The sequence below is a fragment of the Morchella sextelata genome, assembly GCF_020137385.1.
Source record: "Morchella sextelata strain SCLS chromosome Unknown scls_8, whole genome shotgun sequence".
Taxonomy (NCBI): domain Eukaryota; kingdom Fungi; phylum Ascomycota; class Pezizomycetes; order Pezizales; family Morchellaceae; genus Morchella; species Morchella sextelata.
Window position 1 is genome coordinate 1,583,501 of NW_025408623.1, and position 25,281 is coordinate 1,608,781.

A 25,281-nucleotide genomic window follows, 5' to 3' on the forward strand; every position below is an offset into this window, starting at 1 on the left:
AAATCATCACGGCTCTCAACTCCCTTATAAACACATCACCTCCCCTCCACCAAACATCCCCACAACAGTAGTCCCCATCATGACCGTCTCTAATCTACCCCGCTGCTACCCCCGCTGATGCTCTCACCGCCCCGCAACCCGAATCCGGTAGACCAGATATAGGTATCAGCCGACATATCATATGTGACACTCTGAGAACTGCACCTTCGAAGGGGAGTTATGAGTGTAGTTCCAGTCTGGTGGCCGTAACGATCCCACTGAAACTTAAACCTATCTACTTACTTCCCGGCAGTTAATCGATATAGTACCACATACATAGTATCGTCAAACCCCGGATCTGGCGGTCGTTGCGCAAGCCAAAAACTCCAGCACGGTACTCTAACGTCCTCAACACTGAAAACAGCAATGATCCTCCGAACTGGTTTTTGAAACATGATCGGCGCTCGTCGTCGTCGTCGTCGTCGTCGTACTGATTTCCTTACAACGATTGGTCTCTGTGGGTAATTAATGTATCCGATCCTTTGTGCCCTAAGTACATATGTAAGTAATAAAACATTCTTCGAGAATAATATAATACCTGTGCCTACTCCAATCAGATCACAACTACATGTATATGTACACCGGGGACTCATGATCAAGGCACGGTGCCGGCCGGCCAGGCTGCGCTGAGACAGGGGAGATGGCAGTATCAAGTAGTGGGGAGCTGCAATTGCGGCGGCGGCGATGGTGGCTTAAGTGGCCATGATCGTGGTTGAGTTGAGTTTCTGATCCCTATATCCAGAGAGTAAATATGTTGACTCAGGAAGGGCCTGAGGTTCTCCCCAAAGTGATCTAACCATCTCACACCTAAATTTGTCGTTACCACCAACCCCACCTCCACATTTTCCAAACCAAACTCAATTAAATTTGGGCTACACCTACCTCATTGCGCCTGTGGCACTCCCGAACCAAAACGACAAATCCCCCAAACCCATTTCCCTTTCCCCCCAGCAGCAGTTTCCCAGCCAGCCAGTTACAGTTAGTTGCACACAAAGAAAAAAACCCGAGCGGAGCGGGGGTTTTGACTCAGTCGCACAAGCACATAAAAAACAAATCAAAAATAACAAAAGCCACCACCCAGCGAGTGATGGCCCGTGAAGCCAGATTCTCGGGTAAAAGGCTCTATGTACAACTACACACCTACACAGGGTATTAACCCCAACCCACATCACAGCCAGATAGCGGCCCTTCCACTGCTTCGTGCAGCAAGCAGCTTGACGCTTTCTTGCTTTACCTTTCAGCCATCAGCCATCGATATCCATCCATCCACACACACACACCCCACAGCTGCCCACGTCCCCCATCCCATCCAGCTGGTCTCGCCAAGCCACTCAGTCAGAGTATTGCTTTTTTCCCTACCTAGCATCCATCCTACTCTACTCTAGCTCCCTGAGTGAGTCCTACCCAACCCAAAAACCCAGCCCATCCTTCCCCAAGCCCGTGGGTTCATCCCACCTCACACCTCCTCAAACACACTTCGTAGGAAAAAAAAATTTCTAGCAAAAGAGATCGATCGATCGCTCGCGATGCCCTCTGACACCGGGAGTCTGGTTCGAGGGTTGAGGGTAGGTGTGGGGAAAAGGTGGTCATGGCCCTCTCCCCCTTCCCCCTCCGCCCTCCACATCCATCGCGAGGGATGGATGTAGGTACGGAGTAGAATGCAGGTTCTTACTGTACTCTACTCTACGAAGGGGGAGATCGGGAGGCGCGGTGCGCGGGCGCGGTGGGCGGATCGAAACGTGATGCCGATAGCCACCCACCCACCTATCCAGCGTCACTACTCTACGACGACGTTGTCGTCGACAACGACAGCAGATGATCATGATGAAGCAGCAGAGGCAGCTACAGTTACAATAGTAATGGGGAATATGGGGGTGGGTGCCTGGTGATTGCTGTGCTGTACAGACCGGTTCGGAATCAATGACAGACGTACCTACTGTACACGTCAAGCTCCGTTCTGGAAGGTGGAGAAGCTTAGAAGACCTCAGCTGCACAAGGCGGAAAACAGGCTGACAGCAACGACAACACCTCCAATTGATTTGGTCGCGATATAATTATGGGTTGTGAAAAAAAGCTATGTAGACTGACTAACGTAGACTACTACATGTAGCTTTAGAAGCTAGTTAATAAATAATTCGTGGTCGACCCCTGTAACTGTAGCATGATAGGATCAGAATACTAATCGATCGCAGGCAGCAACAATGGGACGAACCCATCTGATCATGTTCATGACGGAGCTAGCTAGGGCGGAGATTAAGATATGTGAGAGAGCTCTAGGAGCTCTCAAGAAGGAGGAAGAAAAATAGAGGGATGGGCCGCCGCGTAAACAGCTAGATCCTCCGATGGTCTTCTGTACTGTATGTATATCAAAAAAAGAGAGAGAGAGAGAGAGTACTAGAGTAGACGTAGCAGTATCGAAAACCAAAACCCTCCTCCTCACAACCACCACCACCATGACGACGACGACGACAACAACCACCCCGAATACAGACAGAAGAAGACCATTTTTTCCAACTAAAGGAAGTAGTAAGAGTACTTGGATAGTAGCAAATAAACAAAACAAATCAAAAAATCAAAAAAATCAGACCAGCCAACCCACCCACACGCACACACGCACACACACACATAGCCAACTACCAGCCTTCTTTACGTTTATGAGCGGTCAAAAAAAAGAGGTTGTAAAAAACGAAAGACAGCCAGCCAGATAGACAGCCAGCCTAGCCAAAAATAAAAAAATAAAAATAAAAAAAAGATTATAAAAAAAAGATTCATAGATAGCTGCAAAAAATCAACATAGCCAACCAAACCCAAACGACAAAGAAAACCCCTCCGGTGTCCCGCTTCCCGGGCCACCCCTTAGGCCTCCCAAGCAAATACTGAACCACCCTGATAGCGCGCGCGAAAACAGAAAACAGAACAAAAGTGCCCCCCTGCCCTCCCTAGAAGAATAGTAAAGAAAAAGAGGAAGAAAGATGGAATAAGTAGTGAATAGTAGTAAATAGTAAGAGTAGTAGTAGTAGTGAATAATAATAGTAGTAGTAGTGGTAGTAGTAGTAGCAGTGGTAGTAGTAGTAATAGTAAAAATCAGACAAAAAAAGAGAAAGCCTCCCGGTACGTAGAATACAATAATTCTAGTGCTCGAAACCGCCGAAACCTCCTATCTTCGTACAGCGCCTTACCCTCCCCGAATTCGTAACATGTTTCCGCCCCCAGATCGCAATCCGAATATTCGCATAAACATATCCGACGTTGTTTTATCCTGTTTGTATTTTTTTAATGATCAATTGAGGTGAGGTTTCAGCGAGATATAACTCTAAACCGTCGTCTCCCTCACCTCATCTCACCCCGTTATACCACTACTCTTCCTCCTCCTCTTCTTCCTCCTCTTCCTCCTCTTCCTCCTCCTCCTGCTGCTCACTCTCCTTCTCCTCCGCCTTCACCTTCTCCCCCGCCTTGCTTTCCTCCTTCTCACCCTCCTCCCCCTGTGCCAACTGCTTCCTCTTCCATTCCCTCTCATGCGCCTTCCTCATCTCCGCCTCCGCCTTTGTCGGCCTCCCTCTGCGCCTCTTGACCTGTCCGTCGGGGCCCACCACCAGCGGGCTCGCCGTCTTCGGTACATACGGCTTCGGCTTCGGGAGGATCTCTCCGCGGGCCTCTGCGGCGCGGCGCGCCTCCGTCTCCGCCTTTGTCGGCCTGCCGCGCTTGCGCTTCGTCACTGGTGTCTCCAGCGCGCCGCTCGACGACTGGGCCTCTGCGGCGGCGTCCGAGGTTTCATCTTCGCGCTGGCGCTTCCTGTTGCTGCTGGGCGAGGACACGGGGAGGACCGTGGTGGTCGTGGGGGTGTCGCTGCTGGCAGTGGTGGTGGTCGTAGTCGTGGGTGCGGGCGGGGCGCGCAACTTCATGGTGGTGAAGAGATGTTGGGCTTGGGCTTTTGTGCGGCCTGGACTCAGGGGGTGTGTGTGGTTAGCGGTGGTGGTGAGGGAGAGATGAGGGGGGGTGGCAATGGGTAGGTATGCGTGCGTGTGTGGGGACGGTGCTAGAGGGGACTGCTAATGATCTAGGGAATGGTATTGAGGATATGTGTCTGGCGGGCATGAAGACAAAAAATTGCAATTTATGTCTACATGCCCGCTCTATCAGACTCGGGAGATTGGGGAATTAACAGCTCCCTCCCCCTGGCTTGCCCGCTCCGGCCGGGGTCCTGGTCGTGATCCTTCCCCGAGTCCGGATATGAGGGTTTCGGGCCCGGGGATAAGGAGGACGAACGCATCAGGATGTACCATAGCCCCATGCCGCAACACAATACAAAAGCAGGATCATAGATCCAAGGCAATGGCGTAGAATCGCCGTATGCATGTGTGTATATATATATAATATATATATAGTTGTGAAAACAAAGACGAATTCGAAGAAGAGGCGGTTTTGCGAAAGCAATTGCAACGAAAAGAAAAAAGAGACTTCGGGAGTGAGAGGGCTACAGACCTACAGGAATGTTGATAGCTCTCCAATTAGGATCTTGGTTGACCTGATTCGCAATCTCCAAGAGAAGTTGGATCTACGTTCCAGAGAAAAGACGAAGAAAAAGCATCAGTTGTCAGCACACACGTTTTTTCTCTCTCTTCGATCACCCTTCCCCTTCCCCTCCCTCTACCATCCCACACGCAGCAGAATGGAGATTGATCATAGGGCAGTATGATAGATGCAAAAAAACAAGGAAAAAAAATCAGGATCTGGGATATATAGATAGGGCAGATCTGGGATATTCAGGCATACCTTCTCTGCGTCACTCCAAGGAGGCAAGGCCTTGTTGTGAGCCATCAAACTTCTGATTTAGGTTGCTGGGGAAAGTGAGGGAAAGATTGTTTCGGCGAAACAGGATGCGAGCTGCTGCTGCTACTTTTCTGGAGAGAGGGGATCTAAGCAATTGCTGCAAATATCTATTGAATAGCAAGATATTGGCAAATGAATTCAAGATCGCAGAAAACGAAGAGGCGTGAGGAGATATGTGTATGGAGGTACACTCTGTCCTATACAACTACTATTGCAGTATACGTATTGGAAAAAAAGGGTTCGAAGGGTTAATGGTGAGAAAGAGAAAGAAAAGGATTAAGAAAAAAAAAATGGAAGAAAGGGAAAAGAGAGAAAAAAAGAGAAAAAAAAAATAAAAAAAAAGGCAAAAAGAAAAAGAGAAAAAAAAAAAGGAAAAAAGCAAATTCTAAAAGAGGGTAGGTAAGAAGGGATTAAGAAAAAAAAAAAAAAATAGGACACACGGGAGGAGGGGTGGGTAGTAGGCAGGCAATCGACGGCGGATTTGTTGTCCAGCGCAAAGTTCAGCGCAAAAGAACGAAAACGGAGAGAAACCTGGAGATAGAAAGGAAAGGACAAAAAAAAGCAAATGAAGGAAAAGGGAAAAAAATTACCTATGTAGACCCAGTCTGACTGACTACCTGATAATATAGTGTAACTACACAGGATCTCTGGGTCCTTCCTAGATAAAAGAGTACGAGGAAGATCAAAAGAAAAGAATCCAAGAAAAGAAAGGAAAATTAGAAAACAAGTGAATTTAATAACTACATACATACAAGCTAGAAAGAGTCGAGAAGAGGAAAGAACGAGAGAAGAAAAAAAATAAAATAAAAAATAAAAATAAAAAAACGAGAAACGCAGGCGCTCACGTACGGTTTCCGTGAAATGAAATCCAAAGAATCCCTGCACGATTGCGAGGGTCGGGCGCAGGTGCAGAGACGAGCGACTCGCCTAGCTACGATCCCTCCCCCCTCGCTCTTTGCGCGTCTGTTGTCGGTCACCACCCCTTCCTCACGTTATTTTGCGTGGAGGTAATGTCCTAGGGCTGGCCTTTGCGCGAAAAGACGTGACTTGGATGCAACGTCGTGTCGTGTCGTGTTACTCTACAAGCCTCTCCCTGCCCCATACGCAGCACACCCTACCACTGACCAGTGTATGTACCAGCTCTTCCTACAGTTACCTACCCTTCCCACTACTGCCTGCTGCATCTCAACCCATACCCACACATATCCCTCCCCCCATATCTATCGTGATCATGTAGGTACCTACATACTGTGCACTGCTTGCCTGCTGCACTGTACCCCATCCCATCCCCCCGCGTATGTAGCGATAACGAATTAATTACTTTATTCGACTTCAATTCATGGGCTCCGTTGCCGAACACGTTTCTTTAATTCGATTCCCTTCGGACGGGAACGAACGAGATTCACTCTTGACCACTAACAGACGAAAACAGCTAACTTTTCCCACTGCCAGTCTCGGGAAGGATGATGGGCTTGCTAGGGATGAGGAAGTGAGAAAAATAAAAAAAATAAAAAAAAATAAAAAAAAAAAATAAAGGAAGGAAAAATAAAAGAATTATCATAAAGGAGGGTAGAAAATTTACCTATTAACCATCCTAGGCCTAGCTCAAGTCCTCAATTGAACAATTGCAACCTTCCTAAAGAACAAGCCCATCCAATTTCGTACTGCCAACAAGAATGAAATTCGAAATCTACCTTCAGCTCTAGGAATGTATTGCCCAGTGCCCACCTAACTCGCCCACGGCCAACCTACCAACTCCTATCAATGAGATACGTAACCCCACCTAGGTGTTCATACGTAAACGTACCTGAGGCCGGGGGGTCCTGTATCACGGTGCCAGCTTTCAATGTGATGTAGGTATACAGGTAGGTACTTTATTTCAAATAAAATAAAAAATAAAATAAATGGTTAATTCCAAACCGGTTTTCACAAGTACATTTAGTACGTACCAACTCTTTCCTCCGCCTTCAGTTAAGCTCCATCTCTTGCTTTTTCCACCCGTGTTGCTTGACATACCCTCAATTCGGCACCCCATATGCAATGTTTTTATCTGACTCTTCGAGGATCGAATCCGAATGCGCTGTCTGTACAAGTCAGTGAAATAGAGTACTCTACTCCAGAGCACCTGTCTACATACATATACATCACAATCAAAGTAGGTACCTACATGATCACATACCAGCTCCCCCTCCACGCTTTCGTGCACTGCCGCCGCACCTCACCCGTCCGTCCGTCCCAAGATCCGCCCACCCCTTCTCCATAAAGTTTCCCCGTTCCATCTCTCAGCTCCGGGAGCTTATCGATTCGATCATGTCAAAATCCGCTCCCTTCCCGGATCATTCCTTCATCTAACTAAGCTACAGCCTGAAACTCCACACCACACTGTCGGGAAAGTCTCGTGTCGCACGCAACATTTTTCTTTCTTTGATACGAAACCTTTGGTTGTTTGGCACTGATTTCTCGTCTTGTCACCGATAAGGGAGATTGAATAAATTGAAAACGCCTCACATGCATCTCTCGAAAGAGAAACCACTCTCTGAGTAATAACTAAATTAATCACAAGAGTCGGAGGAAGGATGGGAAGGATGGCTGGAAGAAGAATAATAAGAAATTCCATCCATGTAGCAACGCGCTTCCATGTGACGTGATCACATCTAGGAGGGTCACTCAGATTGTATAAAAGAACGGCGATGACCGAATTCGAGAAGGAGTGAGAGAGATTTACCGGGAGTGGCATGGCTGTATGCTTCTTTTGGTACATCCCCCCCCCCCCCCCCCCCAAACCTATTCTTCTCTTCCGCACTGAACCCAGCTGTACGGTACCTGATGAACACCCGAATGCAGCCGATTCTAATCTGGAAGTAACGCGCTTGTCCCACGAATTATGGACCAGGGAGTTAACTTTACTGCAATATAACTTAAATTGACAATTAAGAGACCGTACTGATGAAAACTCCGAAAGGGTTAGGTGAATTATAGAACTGACTTGTCTTTTATTAACCACCCCCTTCCCCTGGCCCCCAGGTGCGGGAGAAGAGTTGAATCAGTGATCTCCTAGCTTCTAGTCCCCGCCGCCGGCACAAGGTTGCCCAACGTTCGCGACTTCAAGCAATAAAGGCTATATGGCAATTTGCGTTATATCAATCACAATCACATGGTAAATTATAAAGGATTTATTACCAGGCGAAATTAGCAACTTACACATATAGCCCTAGCTCAAGGCCCATAGTCTTCTCTACCACTTGCGGCGATGGGTGTGGGAATCTCATTGTCAAAACTCAGACATTTCACCCAGCGCACGCACTGATCAGAGCCTGGAGGGAGGGGGAGATTACAAAATGAGAGAGCTGGAGGGACACGTTGTATGTAGGTAGGTTGCGTTGTAGAGACAACGCATTTCTTTACACATCTAGAACCGTAGTCAACGTGCACGTGTAACATATAGATGCTTGTGCAGCTCTGGGACAATTATCTTCGGAATTTGGGGGGACGTTCATGCCTTTCACAATGAAAATGGGACCTGAATACGGATTTAGTTATAACAGAAGGTAAGTATAATATTCGAATAAAGTCGTGGCTGCCTATATCTGCGTGCAGTGAATTAGTGATGACGAGGTGTATCCTCCAAAATCTCCTGATTAAGTACGAGTCTACCAGCAGATATTAAGGCGCCTATGTAGACCAAATGTACATACATCGCGCTTTAAGCGAATATAACTGCTATGCTTAGCCGTCGCAAGAGAGAGAAAGAGGGTGCAAATATTGATCATTGCCGTCCAGATGAGAGCTGCGGAGGCTTATCGCCCACCGCTTAGCAGGGATTTAGGTCTTCCCTGCTCATGATGAATGAACAACAAATAGTGCAGCATTTACCAAGCTGAGAGCCAGAAATACACCGGGTAAATAGTCCTCTAAAGATACTTAAGTGATGAAATCATCACTTGGACTGTTGAAGCGGTAATGATCTCATCGAGTGATCGCTGGTGATTTTGCGCAGTTCAGCAGTTAAACCAGTTGATAGGGATTATTAACACGCTAGTCTTCAAAGAAGTATAACAGCTTTGAATTAACTGTGGTGTTCCTCCCTTGTTTTGCCGATATCAGAACACCTGGTGCACGCGCTTTCCCCCACCAGCAGTCGGACATCTACCCGAGCGGAGAGAAGGAATCACATTTCATATTCCCCATGAGTACCGGCTCAGACTTGTATTCTTAGAGCTGTACACGAAGGAAGACCAGCTACTTGCGGAATTTTGGATCGATTTGTAGGAGATAGTGTAGAGATCACCATATTATTGTGATCTGCCATGTTCATTTATAATGGCATTGGTCAGATAGTTGATATTCCAGTTTCACGGGGTGTCCCAGACATAGCTGGACGTTGACGGTTGAAATCACGGGACACAAATAACCTGCGTGTCTTGCAGGTGTGCATGGGCCATACATGAACCCAATAGGATCTGTTGCCAGTGGTACGCCAATCGGTTAAGTATCTCGTTTTCTCCATTTCTTGGCGTTTGACAGTGTCCAATCATTTGGGTATCACAGGCTCCCCAAAACAACGCTGTTTGCCCATATGGGCCAACAGTTTCTTAATCTGCCACCGCATCAAGTAGCAAATGCTTTAGACGCGGCTATCGTGGGATCTCGCTCTAAAAATATCTGGTGTTTGAGAAATCGGTTTTTATGCCAGTCCGGGCCAAAGCATGGATCATCACTCGCTTGAGTTATGTCACGTGATGTCACTTTGAGGAGGTTCTCCAACCGAGTTTATTTCTGCTAGTGACATCTCGATTAACATGTTAAGATTACTGTGCCAAACGAAATGAATGGGCGCTCCTTACCATCTGTAAACATGCGCATCGGTAAGATGCTATCCACATGCTAATTCAGAGCATCGTATGTATGCAGGGCATATTCTTTCAAGAATTTGCGAATTCCACCCGAACTGGATAAGTGGTTCCTCGGAGGATTGGCTTTGGTACTAGCCCGTACTCGTACAATCAATGCGTACTTCCGTGAGTCACGAAAGTTAGATGTCCTGTTCCTCCTGTTGGTTATCGATGAGACCAGGATAGCCAATTGTTTCTGTAAACGAGTAATATGATAAAAACGGGGGGAATGCAATACTGTACGATGGCGACGTGCAGCGATGGCGTAGTGAGTATGAGGGGCGATGGCCGTTGTACTGGCAACGACTGGCAATAATGTTTCTAGTAGCAAGTGCTTAGAGTACCATGCGCCAGTTTGACTGGCTTCATCAAAGATATCACTAGTTCCCATTGGTATTATATTAGTAACATAATGAATCTGATCCCTAGTACGTATGTCTTGTAGTTTTTGGTTGAACCCGAGATTTTGTGTCCAGGGTGATGGCCTGCATGATCAATAACTGAAAGCTGAGAGTGTCAACTAGCATAGTTTCAGATAAATCCATGTTTACCACTTGACGATGATGAGTGTAAAGGGGATTTTGTTTGCGATATCGAACAGACTTGAAGTTATTCAGGGGATGGGAGCGGGGATCGTAACTGAGGTTGAACGCTACCGATGACGTTTCTAAAGTCACATGTGCAGGCCCCCGTCTTGACCATAGTTTTTTTGATCCCACGGCATCATAGGTATACTACATGTAGTCTCGTACCCATCTCCTACTAGGAGGGTTGGGTACGAGCCTATACGTATACGTATACCCATATACACATAAACATTGCTTAGATAATTAGGGTAAACATTATTATAAGCCATCTAGCCGTGCGTTGGCCTTGGGACTCTAATATAGCGCTTTTCAAACCACGGCGATAATCAGAATATCATTACATGCAATATTCTCCAACACACTTAAGAGAAAAAGAAAAATAAACTAAATTGCTGAGGCATCTGTGAGAGCTGTTTGAGGTTGTGGTCCCTGCATGATAATTATGCTATTCATGGATCATGTGTATACATGTAGATAGCCAATCGTTGGCATAGTACCAAGCCTTAGGATGGATCACGCAGCTTACTTGTTCTTGACAGCTAGCTATTAAATTAAATATGTGTAGTGACATCAACAGCAGAGTCAAACAAATATCCTCGTTCTAATCTCCCAAGGTTAAATTTCAATACAGACACCGTAGGGTGTCTTAAAGAGAAAATGCATATGTGACTCGGTGTCAGGAAGATACTTATATATGGCATGTATCGGGGGCTGGTAAAATTTGAGTGTTCTAATCTGATGTCTGATAACTACATATTAACACATGTACTTCACATATATATTAGGTACTTCGTAAGTAAACAAACCTTGATCAGGTCATGTTCTAATAACATACATGTATCAGCTACTATTCGCCCTGCAACCATATGCATACCAATCCGTTGTATCTAAGCTACATGTATGTACATGTAGTTAGTGCATAAATCGGTAGCCCTATCAGTGCAATGCATATGTTACCATCGTGGCCCCTCTGATTGCTCCTCGAATGATGAGCAACTTTACCTACCTTGACAAAGCATCGATGCCGACCTTTCCGTACGTGGTACTTGATCGATGGTTCACATGCGTTGTGGTACCGCCATCACGGATCTAGTGTCCAATTGGTAGCTATCTTTCGTTGATCTACCCCTTAGAATCCCCTGACAAATGTTGCCCAAGGCCACTGGGTCCATGAAAAAGTTGACAGTATCATACTTGTCGCCAACTTATTCGTTTATGTGAGGCCTGTGCACCGGGGTTCTCCGAAAATCTACATAACCTTGAGACCTATCCAAACCTTCCTCCCGTGAAAAACCGTACCAGTAACTAAACTCCAGAGTTGAAGCCGAATCATATTAATTCCAAGTCTTTCAACCTCATAGAGATCAGTGATCATGATCTCGTCAAACAGGGGCCGGAATCCAACCTAGTGAATGGAGAAATAGTGATATGGGAGCATAGGATTATAATAGAAACGCCGGATACTAATGTATAGCTTAATACTCTATTGGAACAAATCCTGCTTCAGACTATGCGCCGATATACGTATGTACTTCCTTGGGTGAATTAATACTACCAGAAAGTCTAATTAACTAATATAATACTATGTAGCTATATATATACGTAGTTAAATTCTATTCTAGCGATAATATATTCCTAGTCATTAATTAGAAACTAGATCTAAGATACTGCTCGTTATTTGTGGTTAGGTTCGAAGACTATCAAACGTATGGGATTCTATCATGGATAGGTACTGTAAGCTGAATGCTACTTAATTAGTAGTCATTGTCAATAATTTTTATTATGTAGCAAGTCCTAATACTAGTCTTGCATGTACCTATAGAATAAACACTCGGCCTCAGTCAAAGTTTATATTCACGCAAAATGAAAAAAAAAAAAAAAAAAAAAGGATTTGAAATCGAACGTAAAGCTGACAGGTCGCAAAAGGGTGCGTGAGACATGCATTAATCTTAAATTCCGACGATTATGAGGCCCTGTAAGAGATATATATCTCAATGGTATAACGTAGATTGATTCGAAGTTCGAATGTTCTGCAGCTGGGCATTCAGCCGCAATTACTCTTACGAAACGCCCTGGCTCCTGGCTGTTTGTGAATTAGGATTTCAAATTCTTGAAGTTAATATTTGTACTCAGTTAACTAAGTGCGCGCTTCTTGCCTCAAGAAGAATAACCATTTGATTCCTCATGGTTATTGGATTCACAATCTATCACTCGGTTGTGGAAACTCCAGTCATGTGAGCAGAAAATGTGGTGTGAGAATTGGTGTTTCTATAGTTTATCTGACCTAAATTTCAAAGCATATCAAACGCATCTGAAGACCTGAAAATGTTCGCTGGATCGGAAACGGGTACTAGCCTGGTCCGGAGTGGTTATTTAAGTGAGATTGTACCCACCGGGATTTCCCGATAGTGCGAATACGTTCGTGCAGAGCGAGCATACACGATACCCCATCTAATTTCGACCTGTACAGCCAACGCGGCGCAAAGCTGTGATAAAGAGATTCAGAATCGAGGCTGTCAGTTATCAGCATACAAACGTCGTGCAGTCGGGATTCTACGAAACAGTCGGGATGGAAATACAGGCTAACGATTAAACCCCACAACCCGTTCACTGCTCACTACGTGACACTGGGGGCGTTATCGACCAACCATCCTATCAACATCGATCTTATCAATTCTACCCTATCACCGTCACCTTGTCAATCCCATATTATCTTATCAAACCTCATCCACTGGCACTTTGGGTAAGATCGGCTTAAGCCAAAAGCCGTCAAGACCGCCTATTCGAAGCGACGATAGAATCGGTCAGTTACGGATGGAATCACATCCTGAACCAAACACCATGGTAAGTGAGAGAGCTATGCGTATGTGCGATATTGTGAACCCTATTTTTATACTCTACCTGAAAGCTAACGGGTTTTCTATAGTCGGTTATCACTTTGCATGGCTGTCGATCTTCGTACAAGTCTAACCATGCACGCAGAGAAATTAAAAACAATCATGCAAGGCTACCAGTTGCAATGAGGCGGCCCAAAAACTAGAGCCATGTCTTTCGACCACAACTCTTTCAGTATGTCCAGTACCAGTACTTTCTAGAATGTTCTATTGATTTAGACCACTCTGGAGAAATAGCGATTTACCATTCCACACGGATACATCATTTGACTGATTGATTCGTTGGGCATGGACACATCATTTTTGAAGAATATCACTCATGGGAAGTACTGCCATTTTGAATTGATTAGATAGGAACATCACATCTGTCGCTACTATCTGCTTCGGAGATATCCGGAGCTCAAGCAGTTACTACTGAGAAACGAGGCATTAAACGAGTTCCGATATCATGCTTACAATTCTATCTAGTAAACCTGATGGCAATTCGACAAATTTGATAAGATCATAATTCTTTGGCAGATTTATCTTCAAAGGCTACCTTATGGTCCTTCGTGGAATGCGCCATTGGCGACCCATCGGATATCCATCACCAAGATACCAATTAACTACCTCTATGATGATTCCCAAACCTCCCGATGTATCCCCTAGTACTTATGGACGGTATTAATGTCCGAGGTGATTTTTGATCAGATCCAGACCCTACGAGAGATTACTCACTGGCCGGCGTGGCTTGGTTGATCATTGACACCATGAGTCAGGTGAAACATTGCGTTCGGCCCTTAAGGCATTTCTGCCTACTTGGTCCAGATAGGTAATTATAAGAATCTTGAATCACCCCACAATTCGCGACCGATAAGATCATCCCTTAGATCTGCTTTCCCGCCAAACCGTTAACATAAAGTGTCATAAACCGGGGCAGACCGGCTGTACAAACAGCCCATTTTCCAGGATCATGTGACACTGTCGTTCACAGAGTTCATTGCGAAGCATGCAATGGGGACGAAAGCCTAAAGTTTCCCCTGAAGATAAAACAACCGCCCTTGGAAACATGTCGCACCTAATCCGGTAGAACGGATTTTTTTCAAGGTGTGGAATTTAGTTACTTTACACGTGACGTAACTCATAAAGAAAAAATCGTTGACAGGGGCTAGTACTAGTCGTTAGATGGTTAGGAGCGAACTTCAACGTCAGTCACGATGCCTACTGTGGGGTACATCTCAAAACGCCCACAAAAGCCTTGGTTAGCCCGGTTCAAACGGAATTTTCAAACAGGTTCGGACTCCCACGAACCCCGGACCGGAACAGGGTCCAGTCCAGAGTTTCAAGCTTACACATGGCCAATTGATGACGTTTTGCTTTGAACAAACGGCATAACTTTGACGCCGGAACAAGAAACTCCGCCCCCACAAAACCAGGGCTTTCTTTGACCCATAAATTTCGGGGAAAGCTTAATTATTGCGCGATAGCTGGTACTTCCGCGCTTGGCGTAGTAATCACAATTACCAATCGAAACATCATAACAGAGCAATTCCACAGACCAGGTATTGTCCTTAATATTTCTCTTCCCACAAACCGGTATTTTGGTCAAGCGAGAAACGATAAAACCTTGCGTAGTGTAACTTCGATCATGAGATATCACTCGTATCATATTCATATCCGGAACTGTACTTTGGTAACCGTGATGGCCGAAACACACAAACGCCTTAATTCAAAAACGGTTACATGATAAATGGTGTTTCTGAGGATCTAGCGGTTTGCCACCTAAGGATCCTGGCTATATTCCAACTATTTATATTCTCTCCAACTCTGTTTCTCTAACCCCCTTGCACAAACGCAGTATATTAATAAATTATTATGTGCATGCAGTAGCTTAGCCCTACTGCAACTCACTACTAGACGCAGGAATAGGCTAGATCGATATAGATGACACCATGATACCACATTTGCAAAACGGATGAGGTTGATTATTGAAACGTTAACCGGCATAACCTGAACAAAGTGTTTACTAATTGCCTTGTACGTTGATGTAAACGCCGAGTCATTACGTCAGGAAATATTTTCACACCTACAAATACTTGACACCGGGTGATTGTTCATGACTGAAAGAAAACACAGGCGCGCGTGCACAGGCGTTTAGCCAGTAGTAAGTTGCACCCGCTTTTGCACCCGGTACCACATGTGCTCATCATTACCCACGCTGCACACCACACCCGCGATCACGGAGGAGATCTCGAGCAGAATTAATACATAACTTGGAAAAAAAGAATAAACCAGAGTAGAGTAAGTAGACAGAGCAGCATACCTACCTACCGCGTACCGGTAGGTATGCAATATACAGCATGCTTAATTACTGGCCTCGTCCTTACCCGCGAGGCAGATCTTTCAGCTTCCGATAGGACAGGGCCCAAGGCCGGGCAATATGAATCTCACCCTGCCTGCCTGTGCTGCGCAGCGCAGCCTGCCTATCCTAATTCCGGCAGATAGATTTTCTCGACATCATGTAGAGTAGGCCTACCTTGCCTTGTAAGAACCTACCATACATACATTGCTTACATTAAGCGGGGGAATAGGCAAAAAAGGCTTGATTTTTTTACTCTCCCTGCGTGGTTTGCTGAAGGTTTCAGTAGATGACAGGTGTACGATACTCTACCTACTTTCTAGGAAATTCCGCTCGGGGGCGGGACCTGACGCGGAAATATTGAAATGGATCGATTCGTTGTGCTGGCCATATCTTGAGCAGATCAGAGTGCTACTGTTACAGAGTAGTTACAGTGCACACGGTACAGGATGGTATTGAAATTTGACTACATTAGTTGGGAGCAGTACTACTTAGTTCCACTCTACTCTACTGGTGGTGGTGGATGGGCTAGCTGGGCGTATTTATTAGCAAGGGAGACAGACAGGCGCGCTACTATTTCTGCTCGCTGGCTGGCTGGCTGGTACGACAAGTGTGATTAAATCTTTTTTTTCTTTTCAAAAAAAGAGTAGATGACCGGATCACCTGCACCAATGAAACACTAGGAGTCGTAGATTATCCCATCATTGAAATTTAAATGCTGCCTTACTAAGCCAGATGTGTAAATCGGGAATTTAGCGATAGGTACAGTGCCACGCTTCCACACTGCAAACGCGTGGCACAGCCCACGCACCCAAAGTGCTACATGGAAGGGTACCGATACTATCCATACGCACGCTCCACTGCCGAAGAGAAGGTAAAAAAATTAGATCCAGGCTGTCACCTCGTCGAATCCGTTCTCGACAACACGGTGTGCGTCCTTGTCCTCGAGGTTCAAGGGTGCGTTGCCGGGACGAACAATGATTGCTGCGTCCATTCCGGCCTGTTTTGCCGCTGCGACTTCTGGAAAGATGCACGTTGATGTTAGTAGGGGGAATGGAGGTGAGGTGATGAATGAGAAGCTTTGGGGATCGGGGCGGAAATGTGCCTCGTTGCGGGTAGTATTTCCTTTTGAACTGGGCGGGATGAGGATGGGGGGTAGGGGAGGGGATGCGCGAGATGAGATGAAAAGCGTGAGTGTAGGTAGAAGGACGGCGATAGGATAGATGCAGCGTGAGAGAAAGATCAGAGTTTTTTTTGGGGGGGGAGGGATGTAGAGGTGGTGGTCGTGGTGGTAGTGGTAGTGGTGGGGTTAGTGTAAGCTTAAGTGCATGATCATGGTATTGGGACTAGGATTGATGATTGATTGGGGGAAAGGAAAATATTGGCAACAAACCCTTGACGTTGTCGCTAAGGAAGAGCCAAGAGGCCGCATCGATGCCGGTCTTTTCGGCAATGATCTTGTAGGAGGCGGCTTCTGTCTTCGGGCCGGCGCTCACGGTGTCGAAGTAGCCCGAGAAGTACTTGGTCATGTCGCTGACTTCGGCATCGGTGTGCTGGAAGAGGAGCTTCTGGGCTGAATGATGACAGTGATGATGTGAGCTTTGATTCCCACCATTGTTTATTTTCATTGATTGCGGAATCATCTCCGGACCCTTGGGAGTATTCCTTGTACATCCTCCATGGATGTAAAGTAGGTAGGCAAGCATTCTTACTCTACCTACTCTCTACCAGTCCACTCTAGAGCGCCCACATTGCTGGTCACGTAGCGCAGGTAGATAGCCGGAAAGAAGCATCAACCCCGACAAAGATGAACGACGCTTGTCGTCCACTTAAGGGTTGTGTTCCTCGGGTTCTCGCCGAGAAGAGGGGAAATAGAACAGGACAGGGTATGTAGGTATCAGAAGGGTACGTAGAAAAGAAAGAAGGGTATGTAGAAGGATACAACAACAGAGCAAGCACTAGCTAGGTATGTCTTACCGGCGACGGATCCGGACGAATATATGTCGACCGTCAGTCCGAGCTCTTCGGACCAGTGCTTTATCGCTGGAAAGACATCTGGGTAGATTGGTGCTTGGTAGGCTCCATCACGATAGCCAGACTGCCAGATAAGTCCTAAAGATAAAGTAGATTAGTTAGTTTATTAATTGTCGGTCACACACATTATTTCAGTTTTGTTTCGTGCAGATTGTTTATCACCCCTCCCTTATCGGAGTTTATCAAACAAGATAGATCTCCATGTGCCCAATCCAACACAAGGACCCAAAGATGAGTACTGATGGATAAGGAAGAGGAGACATTGCTGGGCGGGCACAGAGTGAAGGTGCACAAACTTTAGGTGTAAATGAAAGAGAGTGATGACGTGGGATTGCAGGCATTGGAATTGACTTTCGGGCCGGTGAATTTGGCAGAATGGAAAATGGATAAGCAGTGTAAAGGGATGAGGAAGGGAATGACAATGAAATCATAAACAATAAATTCATAAACTCAACAGTGGTTGCATGGACAACATGCAAACAAAGAAAGGAGAGGGAAAGCCACGAGAAGAAAAAAAAAAAAAAGGGAAGAAAAATTCTCATGTCTCAAAGGGGTAGGTAGGTAGGAGTAGGAATGAGGACGTAAAGGATGAGTGATTCAATCATCTCATTCTTCTGGCGAGGATGAATTTCCCGATGACATGATATGTCACGCAACTAATGGAATGCTTTTCTGCCCTCTGCCTGCCTGTCCTGTCGTGCCTACCCCTTCACTGTACATACTGTCGGAACGCGTAGACGAGACAATTAACGGGAACCCAAGCGCTCGCTTCCGTTTCGGAACGTCTTTTTTTTTTCTTTGCGGGGAACGGGAGTGCATGAGAAGTCCTTTCCCGGGCGAGTGAAACGAAAGAGAGCTCGAGATCAACTTCCTCAATAGGAAAACAGCACAGCTCTCGGATTGTGGCATGCCAAAGTGCCAAAATCCCATTCACGTTAAATGAAATGGGATCGTGTCGAAAGCAACACGAAATAGAAGCTTATGAAAACGAAGCCCCGAGCTCTGAAATGAAGAAATGGTGGAAATGGAAATGAAAAAGAAATTAAATGTAAAGCAAGACAGGACAACAGGACAACAAGACAACGACGTCGTCGTCGTCGTAAGAAATGTGGATTACTGACCTTGCAGCTGCTTCAAACAACTCACTTTGATGTCCTTCTCAGAGACTTCTCGAACGTAACTCATCAGCTGTTCCGGAGAATCCCTTACGTCCTCAGGAAAGGCATCGCGGTAAGGTCTGAAGGATGGACTATCCCACTCGGACCGGATATATCCCGGGAGAGCAGCAATGGCATACGGGAACTGCCCCAGCCGACATCCCCAACAGACAACTCGTCAGCAAATCTCGTGGTGGAAATTATTTGGAGACGATCACCGTTTCGTAAAGAATAAACGTAGTTGATCAGAATAGTGAAGGGGGGTGCCCATGGCTCATGACGATCAAACGCCCTCAGTTGCAATTAGGTCCGTTGTAAATTGACCTGCCATCACCGCGCATCTTATTTCCACCACGATTTCCCAAGTAATGGAATTATTTGCCGATCTCGAAGAGAAGAGCCAAGACACCCCAATAACCTTCGTGGGAATAAAGCAAAAAAAATGCTTAGCATGTCCAACTTACAAGAACATCACGAACGAAGCTGATCGAGCACACCTGTTTTGTCACGTAAGAACGCAGCCCATGGAAAGCATCACGAGCACGCGTAGCTTAAGGTTAGCCAATGGAACTTGAAGTGCATGGTACTTCTTCTAGGAAGGTACTCCATGTTTATACTTTGCTTTTTTTGTGTTCTTCCCCTCATCTTTACAACGGGAGGGAGCAAGCCAGCAAGATCATGTTGATCGGGGAGGGGAGGGATGTATTTACCGTTCCTTGAGACAACAGAGGGTGTGTGAACAGACACACGAAACATGTCAGCAAGATGCTTTTCTAATATACTCTTTGAAGTTGCTTATGGATTGACAACTCGTATTTTGGTTTCCCCATAATCATTGACCATTCTAACGGCCTTGGAATTTGTTTACCTTCTACAATATGCTCAAATTATATGTAAGCCAAGACCCGTCAGCGGTTAGCGAGGAGGCATCCTTGTCGAGCGGCGCCGTGGATGAAACTGTGGGGAATAGAGGCGAGGGGGGGGGGTATGGAAGAGGGGGGACGAATGGGAGAAGAGGGACAAACCGATATCCAGTAGGATAGCCTTGTATGTGGGCATATTTGGCTGAATTTTATTTAACGGACGCAAGTGGTGTGTTGTTAGATCAACGTGCGGCGGAGGTATGTAGGAAGCTCAGGCGGAAGTTGCTTGTTTGGCCTTTGGTTGGATGGGGATTTATTAACTTACTGGCTTATTGTAATAATAGTAGAGACCTATTATCGTTTTTGGCTATTTTTTGCGAACTGCTGATATGCTGTTTCGGGTGCCCTCCTTCTGGGATACTGGAGCTGTTCTGTTGGGGATTTCTTTTTTGGGGCGTTGATCAAGAGAGAAGGTTGTTTCGCGATGCGTGTAGTGGGCCCTTTTATGACAGATCGTACGCAGGAGCTGAGATGGGCAGGGTCTAGTTAAGTTAACTGGGCCACCACTTAATGCTGTGTCGTGATGATGGAATTACCTTTAACTTGCAGGCAGTGCAACGAACCTCGGAGTAGGTTAAGTGAGGATAGTAAGGGAGTTCGTGAAATGTTGTTGAGACGGGCGATTTTGTTGTTGGGGTACGTACGGTGCGGAAAAAAGTCGATTGCGTGCAAATGCGCGAGCTCCAGGACGGTTATTCCACAATCTCAGCATGCCCTACCTACATTCACGAGGGCAGGGGGCTGGCTGGCTGGAAGAGGGGTTGGAGGAGGTTTCGAAATTTCATGGCAAATGTTTTTTGGCAACCCTCTCAAACAAGATGCGGTAGGCATTTTGGTGATGTTTATGGACATTGCAGTGATCCTATTTGCTGAACTGATTCCCTAGAAACGTTTATTGCTGCGTTTAAACGATTATAGGGAGCGCATCAATAGGCAAAGCGGTTTTGCAGGGAATTCTGCCGGGGGGAGGAGAGACATTGAGACATCAGTTACGCTTGGCGCATAATCTGTCCCCAAAGGTACCGAGAACACCTTGGAGTCCCATTTTTGTGGATTATCGATTTGTACGTGCACGGGCCTTGCAAAGAGAGCAAGAGACTCTGTTGCGCAGTCTGCCGGGCCAGGGACAGGACCACGGTCCACAAGCTTGAATTTCAAGGGTCTCGAAAATTGGAATTCCTTACATAGATGTAAGTACTTCCTCTTACCGGCCGTGCCATCAGAGAACACATGTATGTAATAATGAGTGGGATGTATTATGTTTACACACAGATCATACAAGGAACTTTGAGCCTGAGGAGTTTGAAATGTGGTGGATTTTGACACACTGTCCCCTTCTTTGTTTTCGGCCGGCGGGCTCCATTAGGGCGGCGAATAATTAGTCAAAACGTTTAATGAGAGTTGGAAACGAGATCACAGCTCGCTAGAAAGCCGCGTGCTCTCCACGAAGACGACTACCAGGGACAACGATAGCCGTTATCTGCGCCCGCAAACGCCGAAAGAGGGACGGACGACAGTCAGTTTTGGCGCTGGCTGGCAAATCTCACGCTCAGGATGAAGAAGGGGGTATTTTAGCTTTGCATTTTGCATCTCTAAAAACCCGGTGCACATGACGAAGAATTAGAACGAGATGGAAGCCGTGGAAGGGTGGGTATGGGATGGGTGATTTAGGTGTGTATGGGGTGCTCGCCATCCACACTCTCACAAACCCTCACACCGAGTCCTTTTTCGAGTAAACCTGCAAGATTTTGGAGCATTTCTAATGGTCGGCAGGCGCGTCAGAGTGGGTCGGCCTCTCGGTGGGACTTGGAGGATCACAACCAAGAACAGCGCCAACGTCACTGAAATTAGACAGCCAATAACATCAAGGAATCATACCCCTGTACCCCGTCAATTTAGAGCGGTTTACAAGGTTCCCTTCAGGGACGCTAGGCTGAAAATGTGATGGTCTGCTTCCACGTAACCTACGCCCACGATGTTCTGGGCAGATTGATCACACACCTAGGTACACACACCTTTTCCGCCTTTAAGTGGGAGCAGCAAGCAAGTGCAACTGCAGTAGGGAGGGAAGGAAGGGGAAGTAGCAGAGCAGGAGGAGGGCTGTACGACGCGGCCATACTAAGTCAGTCGGCCACCAAAAGCCCTTTCTGGCCCCCTCCGCCTAGAAAGGCGGGTGCAGTCGCCATTTTACTAGTGATCCATATATCAGCATTTTGCCCCTTCTCTTTCTCGTGCTTTCCACCTCCCTCATCGTTGTTTCCAGCCTGCGTTGTCACCATACCGACACATCTGTCCTGTCAATCTAGAGTCAGCTTTCCCCTGGGGGTCCCACCTCTTCTATCTCTCTCCCCCCCCCTTCCTTCCTCCTTCTCTTCACATCACAACCACACCACTCCTTCGCACGACTGAAACTGCAATCCATCAGCTAGAGACGTTTTTCTACGTGTTCTCACGGGAACAGCTTCGCTAAGCCGGATATCCACTCCCCGTTGCAGCATCATCGTTCGTCGCCGTCTATAACCAACTCCTAGCCCCCTGGGCTCATCGACTGTAACTCAACTGTTCCATTCGAACCCCTCGACTCTATTTAACGATAAAGACAACAACCGGGGCTTTTGTTGCTAGGGTACAAGATCAAAAACAACTGCCATCAGAGAATAGATAGCTAGTGACAAGCAATTCATTGTTGGCTCTTGTAGAGCTTCAATCAACTTCTGGTCATCCATTCTCTGATACCTTGCGTCCGGTACCTGCTAGTAGTGTACTCATCTCTTAAATAATTACCTGAGCAATCAAATACCCCCCCCCCATAGCTCGAGAGAGCTATCATCTGAACGAGTTTCCTTATCGTCGATCCGTGAGTCACACCACCATCCGGACTAAACTACAAACTTTTTTTTACATATATATCCTCATATATTGCAAGTTGGAAGTAGAATCAGCAAGCATTCACGGTGCTAACAGTTATTTCCCTGTACAGTTCATAGCAAATCTCTCATGCGTTCATAAGTCCATCCGCTCTTTTTTTCTTTTCTTTTCAAACAACACACGGTACAGCCCACGACCATTTCGATTATCTATTCTCTCTCCGAGGAACGTACCGCCTATATGCGTCTTGTGTTGCCGGTCTAAACATCCAATCATTTCCCTTTTCTCTCTTGCCCCCTCTCGATTAGTATCAATCCTATCAATACCCAATATCCCATCACATCAACAGATTTGAACGTCTGTTTTCTCGAAGAATTATAGATTCTTCATAAACCTTAGGTTTGAAACCTCAGCGAGGGGCATTCCTCAAGTGTGTGTATGACCATCAAAACCGCCTTCAGATAGACTGTTCTGGTTTTTACGAACAACTCGATCGACTCTTGAGTTCAAATAAGATAGTACTTTCCACCTATACCATAATCCTTAAACAACAAATTACAGCACAACTAAACTCAATGGATTGCATTAAAGACATTTTCCAAGAGGGTTCTCTCCTCGATGGGTATGATATCCATTGTATTGCATATCATGACGTGACTCACAGCTTACGATCGTTGAATTTATAGACGCTTCGAATCCATCAAGCTCCTCAACCACGGCTCTTTCGGCATGGTGTACCTCGCCAAAGACGTTTACACCAATGAATTGGTAGCCATCAAGTGCTTGGCTAAGGCTAACACTGGCACCGAAGGTGCAGGCCTCGCTATTGATGAGCTTTCTCAGGAACTGGAATACCACACTCAAATTGGCTCTCATCCAAACATAGTCAACTTGGCCCACTCCTTCGAGACCGAGACCCATGTCTTTCTTGCACTTGAGTACTGCCCTATGGGGGATCTTTATGAGACCATCTGCTCTGGCCGTGGACCTCTGGAGACTGAGCATGTCAGAGAGTTTATGCTGCAGCTGGTTTCAGCTGTGGAGCATATGCACGCCAGGGGTGTCTATCACCGTGACATCAAGCCGGAGAACATCTTCTTGAGTGCGTCTGGATCTGTCAAGCTTGGTGACTTTGGTTTGGCTACCATGGAACAGTGGACAGACGAGTCTGCTGTGGGAAGTGACCGCTACATGGCACCTGAACAATATGACTCTTTTGGTGGATACTCTCCTGAGCAGGCAGACATTTGGGCCATCGGCATCTGTCTATTGAACATTTTGTTTGCCCGTAACCCATTCACAGTCCCCTCAGAGAGTGACCCCCTCTTTGCAGACTACGTTCTTGATAGAGAGTCTCTCTTTGACATCTTCCCAACCATGTCCTACGACACCTTTGAGGTTCTTATCAACTGCTTATCACTCGACCCCAACAAGCGTTCCCTCAAGGGTGTCCGTGAGGCGCTTGAAAGAGCTGTCTGCTGGACCACTGACGAGGAAAGTCTTGATGACTTCTGCACCGAGGATAGAGATGTCGTTGTTGCTTCAGCCAATCGCGAGCCCCTCCGCACCCCATCCATTCCCAGTCCCCAGGTTGCACAAGGTGGCTCTTTCCCTTGGGCCCAGGCTTTGCACTCCACTCCCATGGCACGCCAGCTTTCTGTCATTCCCGACCAAGAGGAGCCCATGGTTCGTTACAGCGAGGATATGTTTGTCAACAGCCCCGATCGTTATGCTCATGACATGGGCTTCTACGTTCCCCCAACCCCCTCATTCGATTCTGGTCTTGGTGGCTCTTTCTCTTCCATGGAGCAACGTTTCAACCTCCGCGAAGACAAAATGCGCGAAAGCAAAGTACGCACTGAGACAATCCCCATTCAGACTTCAGCGGTTGGAAAGACCGAGAATGCTTTGAGTATGACTTTCGGCAAGCCTGAAGAGCCAATTTCTAAGTCTTGGAGTGATTGGGTCATCGAGGATGAGGAGGAGGAGGAGCGCGAGCGCGAGGAACGTGAGAAGGAGCTTAAGCGTAGAAGCTGGAGCTACGAATCCGACCAAGGCTACGATGATGACGGCTATGATGCCGAATGGGTTGGAGGTGGATGGGAGGACCTCACTGTGTAGGTACATACTTGATCTACGCTTCTGTCATCAGATTGGTCAATTGTTCTCTTCTTTTCGATCTTGGGAATTTTGAATCATGGCAGTGAAGCTGGTCGTGTAGGTGTCGATTTATTTTGAGGGATTTCCTTTTTTTTTTTTGCCTTAACCCAGCTGGTGGTGTGGTCAAGGAGGTTCGGGTCAGCATCAATTTTTGTATCTACTGGGATTTTTGCATCCCGACATATTCGAAATACCCTAGCCTCATACCTGGGTTTTCCTGCACATAAGTTTTCCACCTTTTCTTTCTGTACACTTTATTCCCTTCCATTGTTATCTTATTCCCCCCTTACTTCATTGTCCATTTCTTTTCACATTGTTATTACTACTCCTGCTTTGCTTGCTATCTTAGCCCATTTTTTCTTTCTTACTCAATCTCATCGACTTGGTTCTTGGGGGTTTGCTTTTTTCTATTGGGATTTCATGCTTGGGTGGTGTTCGTTTTATATCTGACATCTTATATGGCGGGTTTTGGGTTTTGGGTGGGTGGTGATGATTGTTGGTGCGCTTCGTTCTGTTTGATCGATATCTCTTTCTTTTATTCATTTCCTTTTACTTTTCC

The 25,281-nt window shown here is 46.3% G+C and overlaps 4 protein-coding genes across 4 annotated transcripts; 1 reads left to right on the forward strand and 3 right to left on the reverse strand.

Annotated features, from left to right (window-relative positions):
- Nucleotides 1-3,395: 3,395 nt before the first annotated feature.
- Nucleotides 3,396-3,941, reverse strand: H6S33_012617 (uncharacterized protein; the record flags this gene model as incomplete). Its single annotated transcript, XM_044843987.1, has 1 exon — nucleotides 3,396-3,941. The coding sequence occupies one exon, from the start codon at nucleotides 3,939-3,941 to the stop codon at nucleotides 3,396-3,398; it is 546 nt and encodes a 181-aa protein (XP_044695266.1).
- A 2,656-nt stretch (nucleotides 3,942-6,597) lies between these two features.
- On the reverse strand, nucleotides 6,598-7,148 carry H6S33_012618 (uncharacterized protein; the record flags this gene model as incomplete). Its single annotated transcript, XM_044843988.1, has 5 exons — nucleotides 6,598-6,617; nucleotides 6,677-6,741; nucleotides 6,819-6,953; nucleotides 7,007-7,032; nucleotides 7,092-7,148. 5 exons carry the CDS (start codon nucleotides 7,146-7,148, stop codon nucleotides 6,598-6,600), a joined length of 303 nt encoding a protein of 100 aa, XP_044695267.1.
- Nucleotides 7,149-16,463: 9,315 nt separating this feature from the next.
- Nucleotides 16,464-17,877, reverse strand: H6S33_012619 (uncharacterized protein; the record flags this gene model as incomplete). The annotated part of the gene is made up of 4 exons (XM_044843989.1): nucleotides 16,464-16,600; nucleotides 16,974-17,153; nucleotides 17,558-17,678; nucleotides 17,803-17,877. The coding sequence occupies 4 exons, from the start codon at nucleotides 17,875-17,877 to the stop codon at nucleotides 16,464-16,466; spliced, it is 513 nt and encodes a 170-aa protein (XP_044695268.1).
- Nucleotides 17,878-23,137: 5,260 nt separating this feature from the next.
- On the forward strand, nucleotides 23,138-24,683 carry H6S33_012620 (uncharacterized protein; the record flags this gene model as incomplete). The annotated part of the gene is made up of 2 exons (XM_044843990.1): nucleotides 23,138-23,184; nucleotides 23,249-24,683. The coding sequence occupies 2 exons, from the start codon at nucleotides 23,138-23,140 to the stop codon at nucleotides 24,681-24,683; spliced, it is 1,482 nt and encodes a 493-aa protein (XP_044695269.1).
- Between the last annotated feature and the right edge of the window lie 598 nt (nucleotides 24,684-25,281).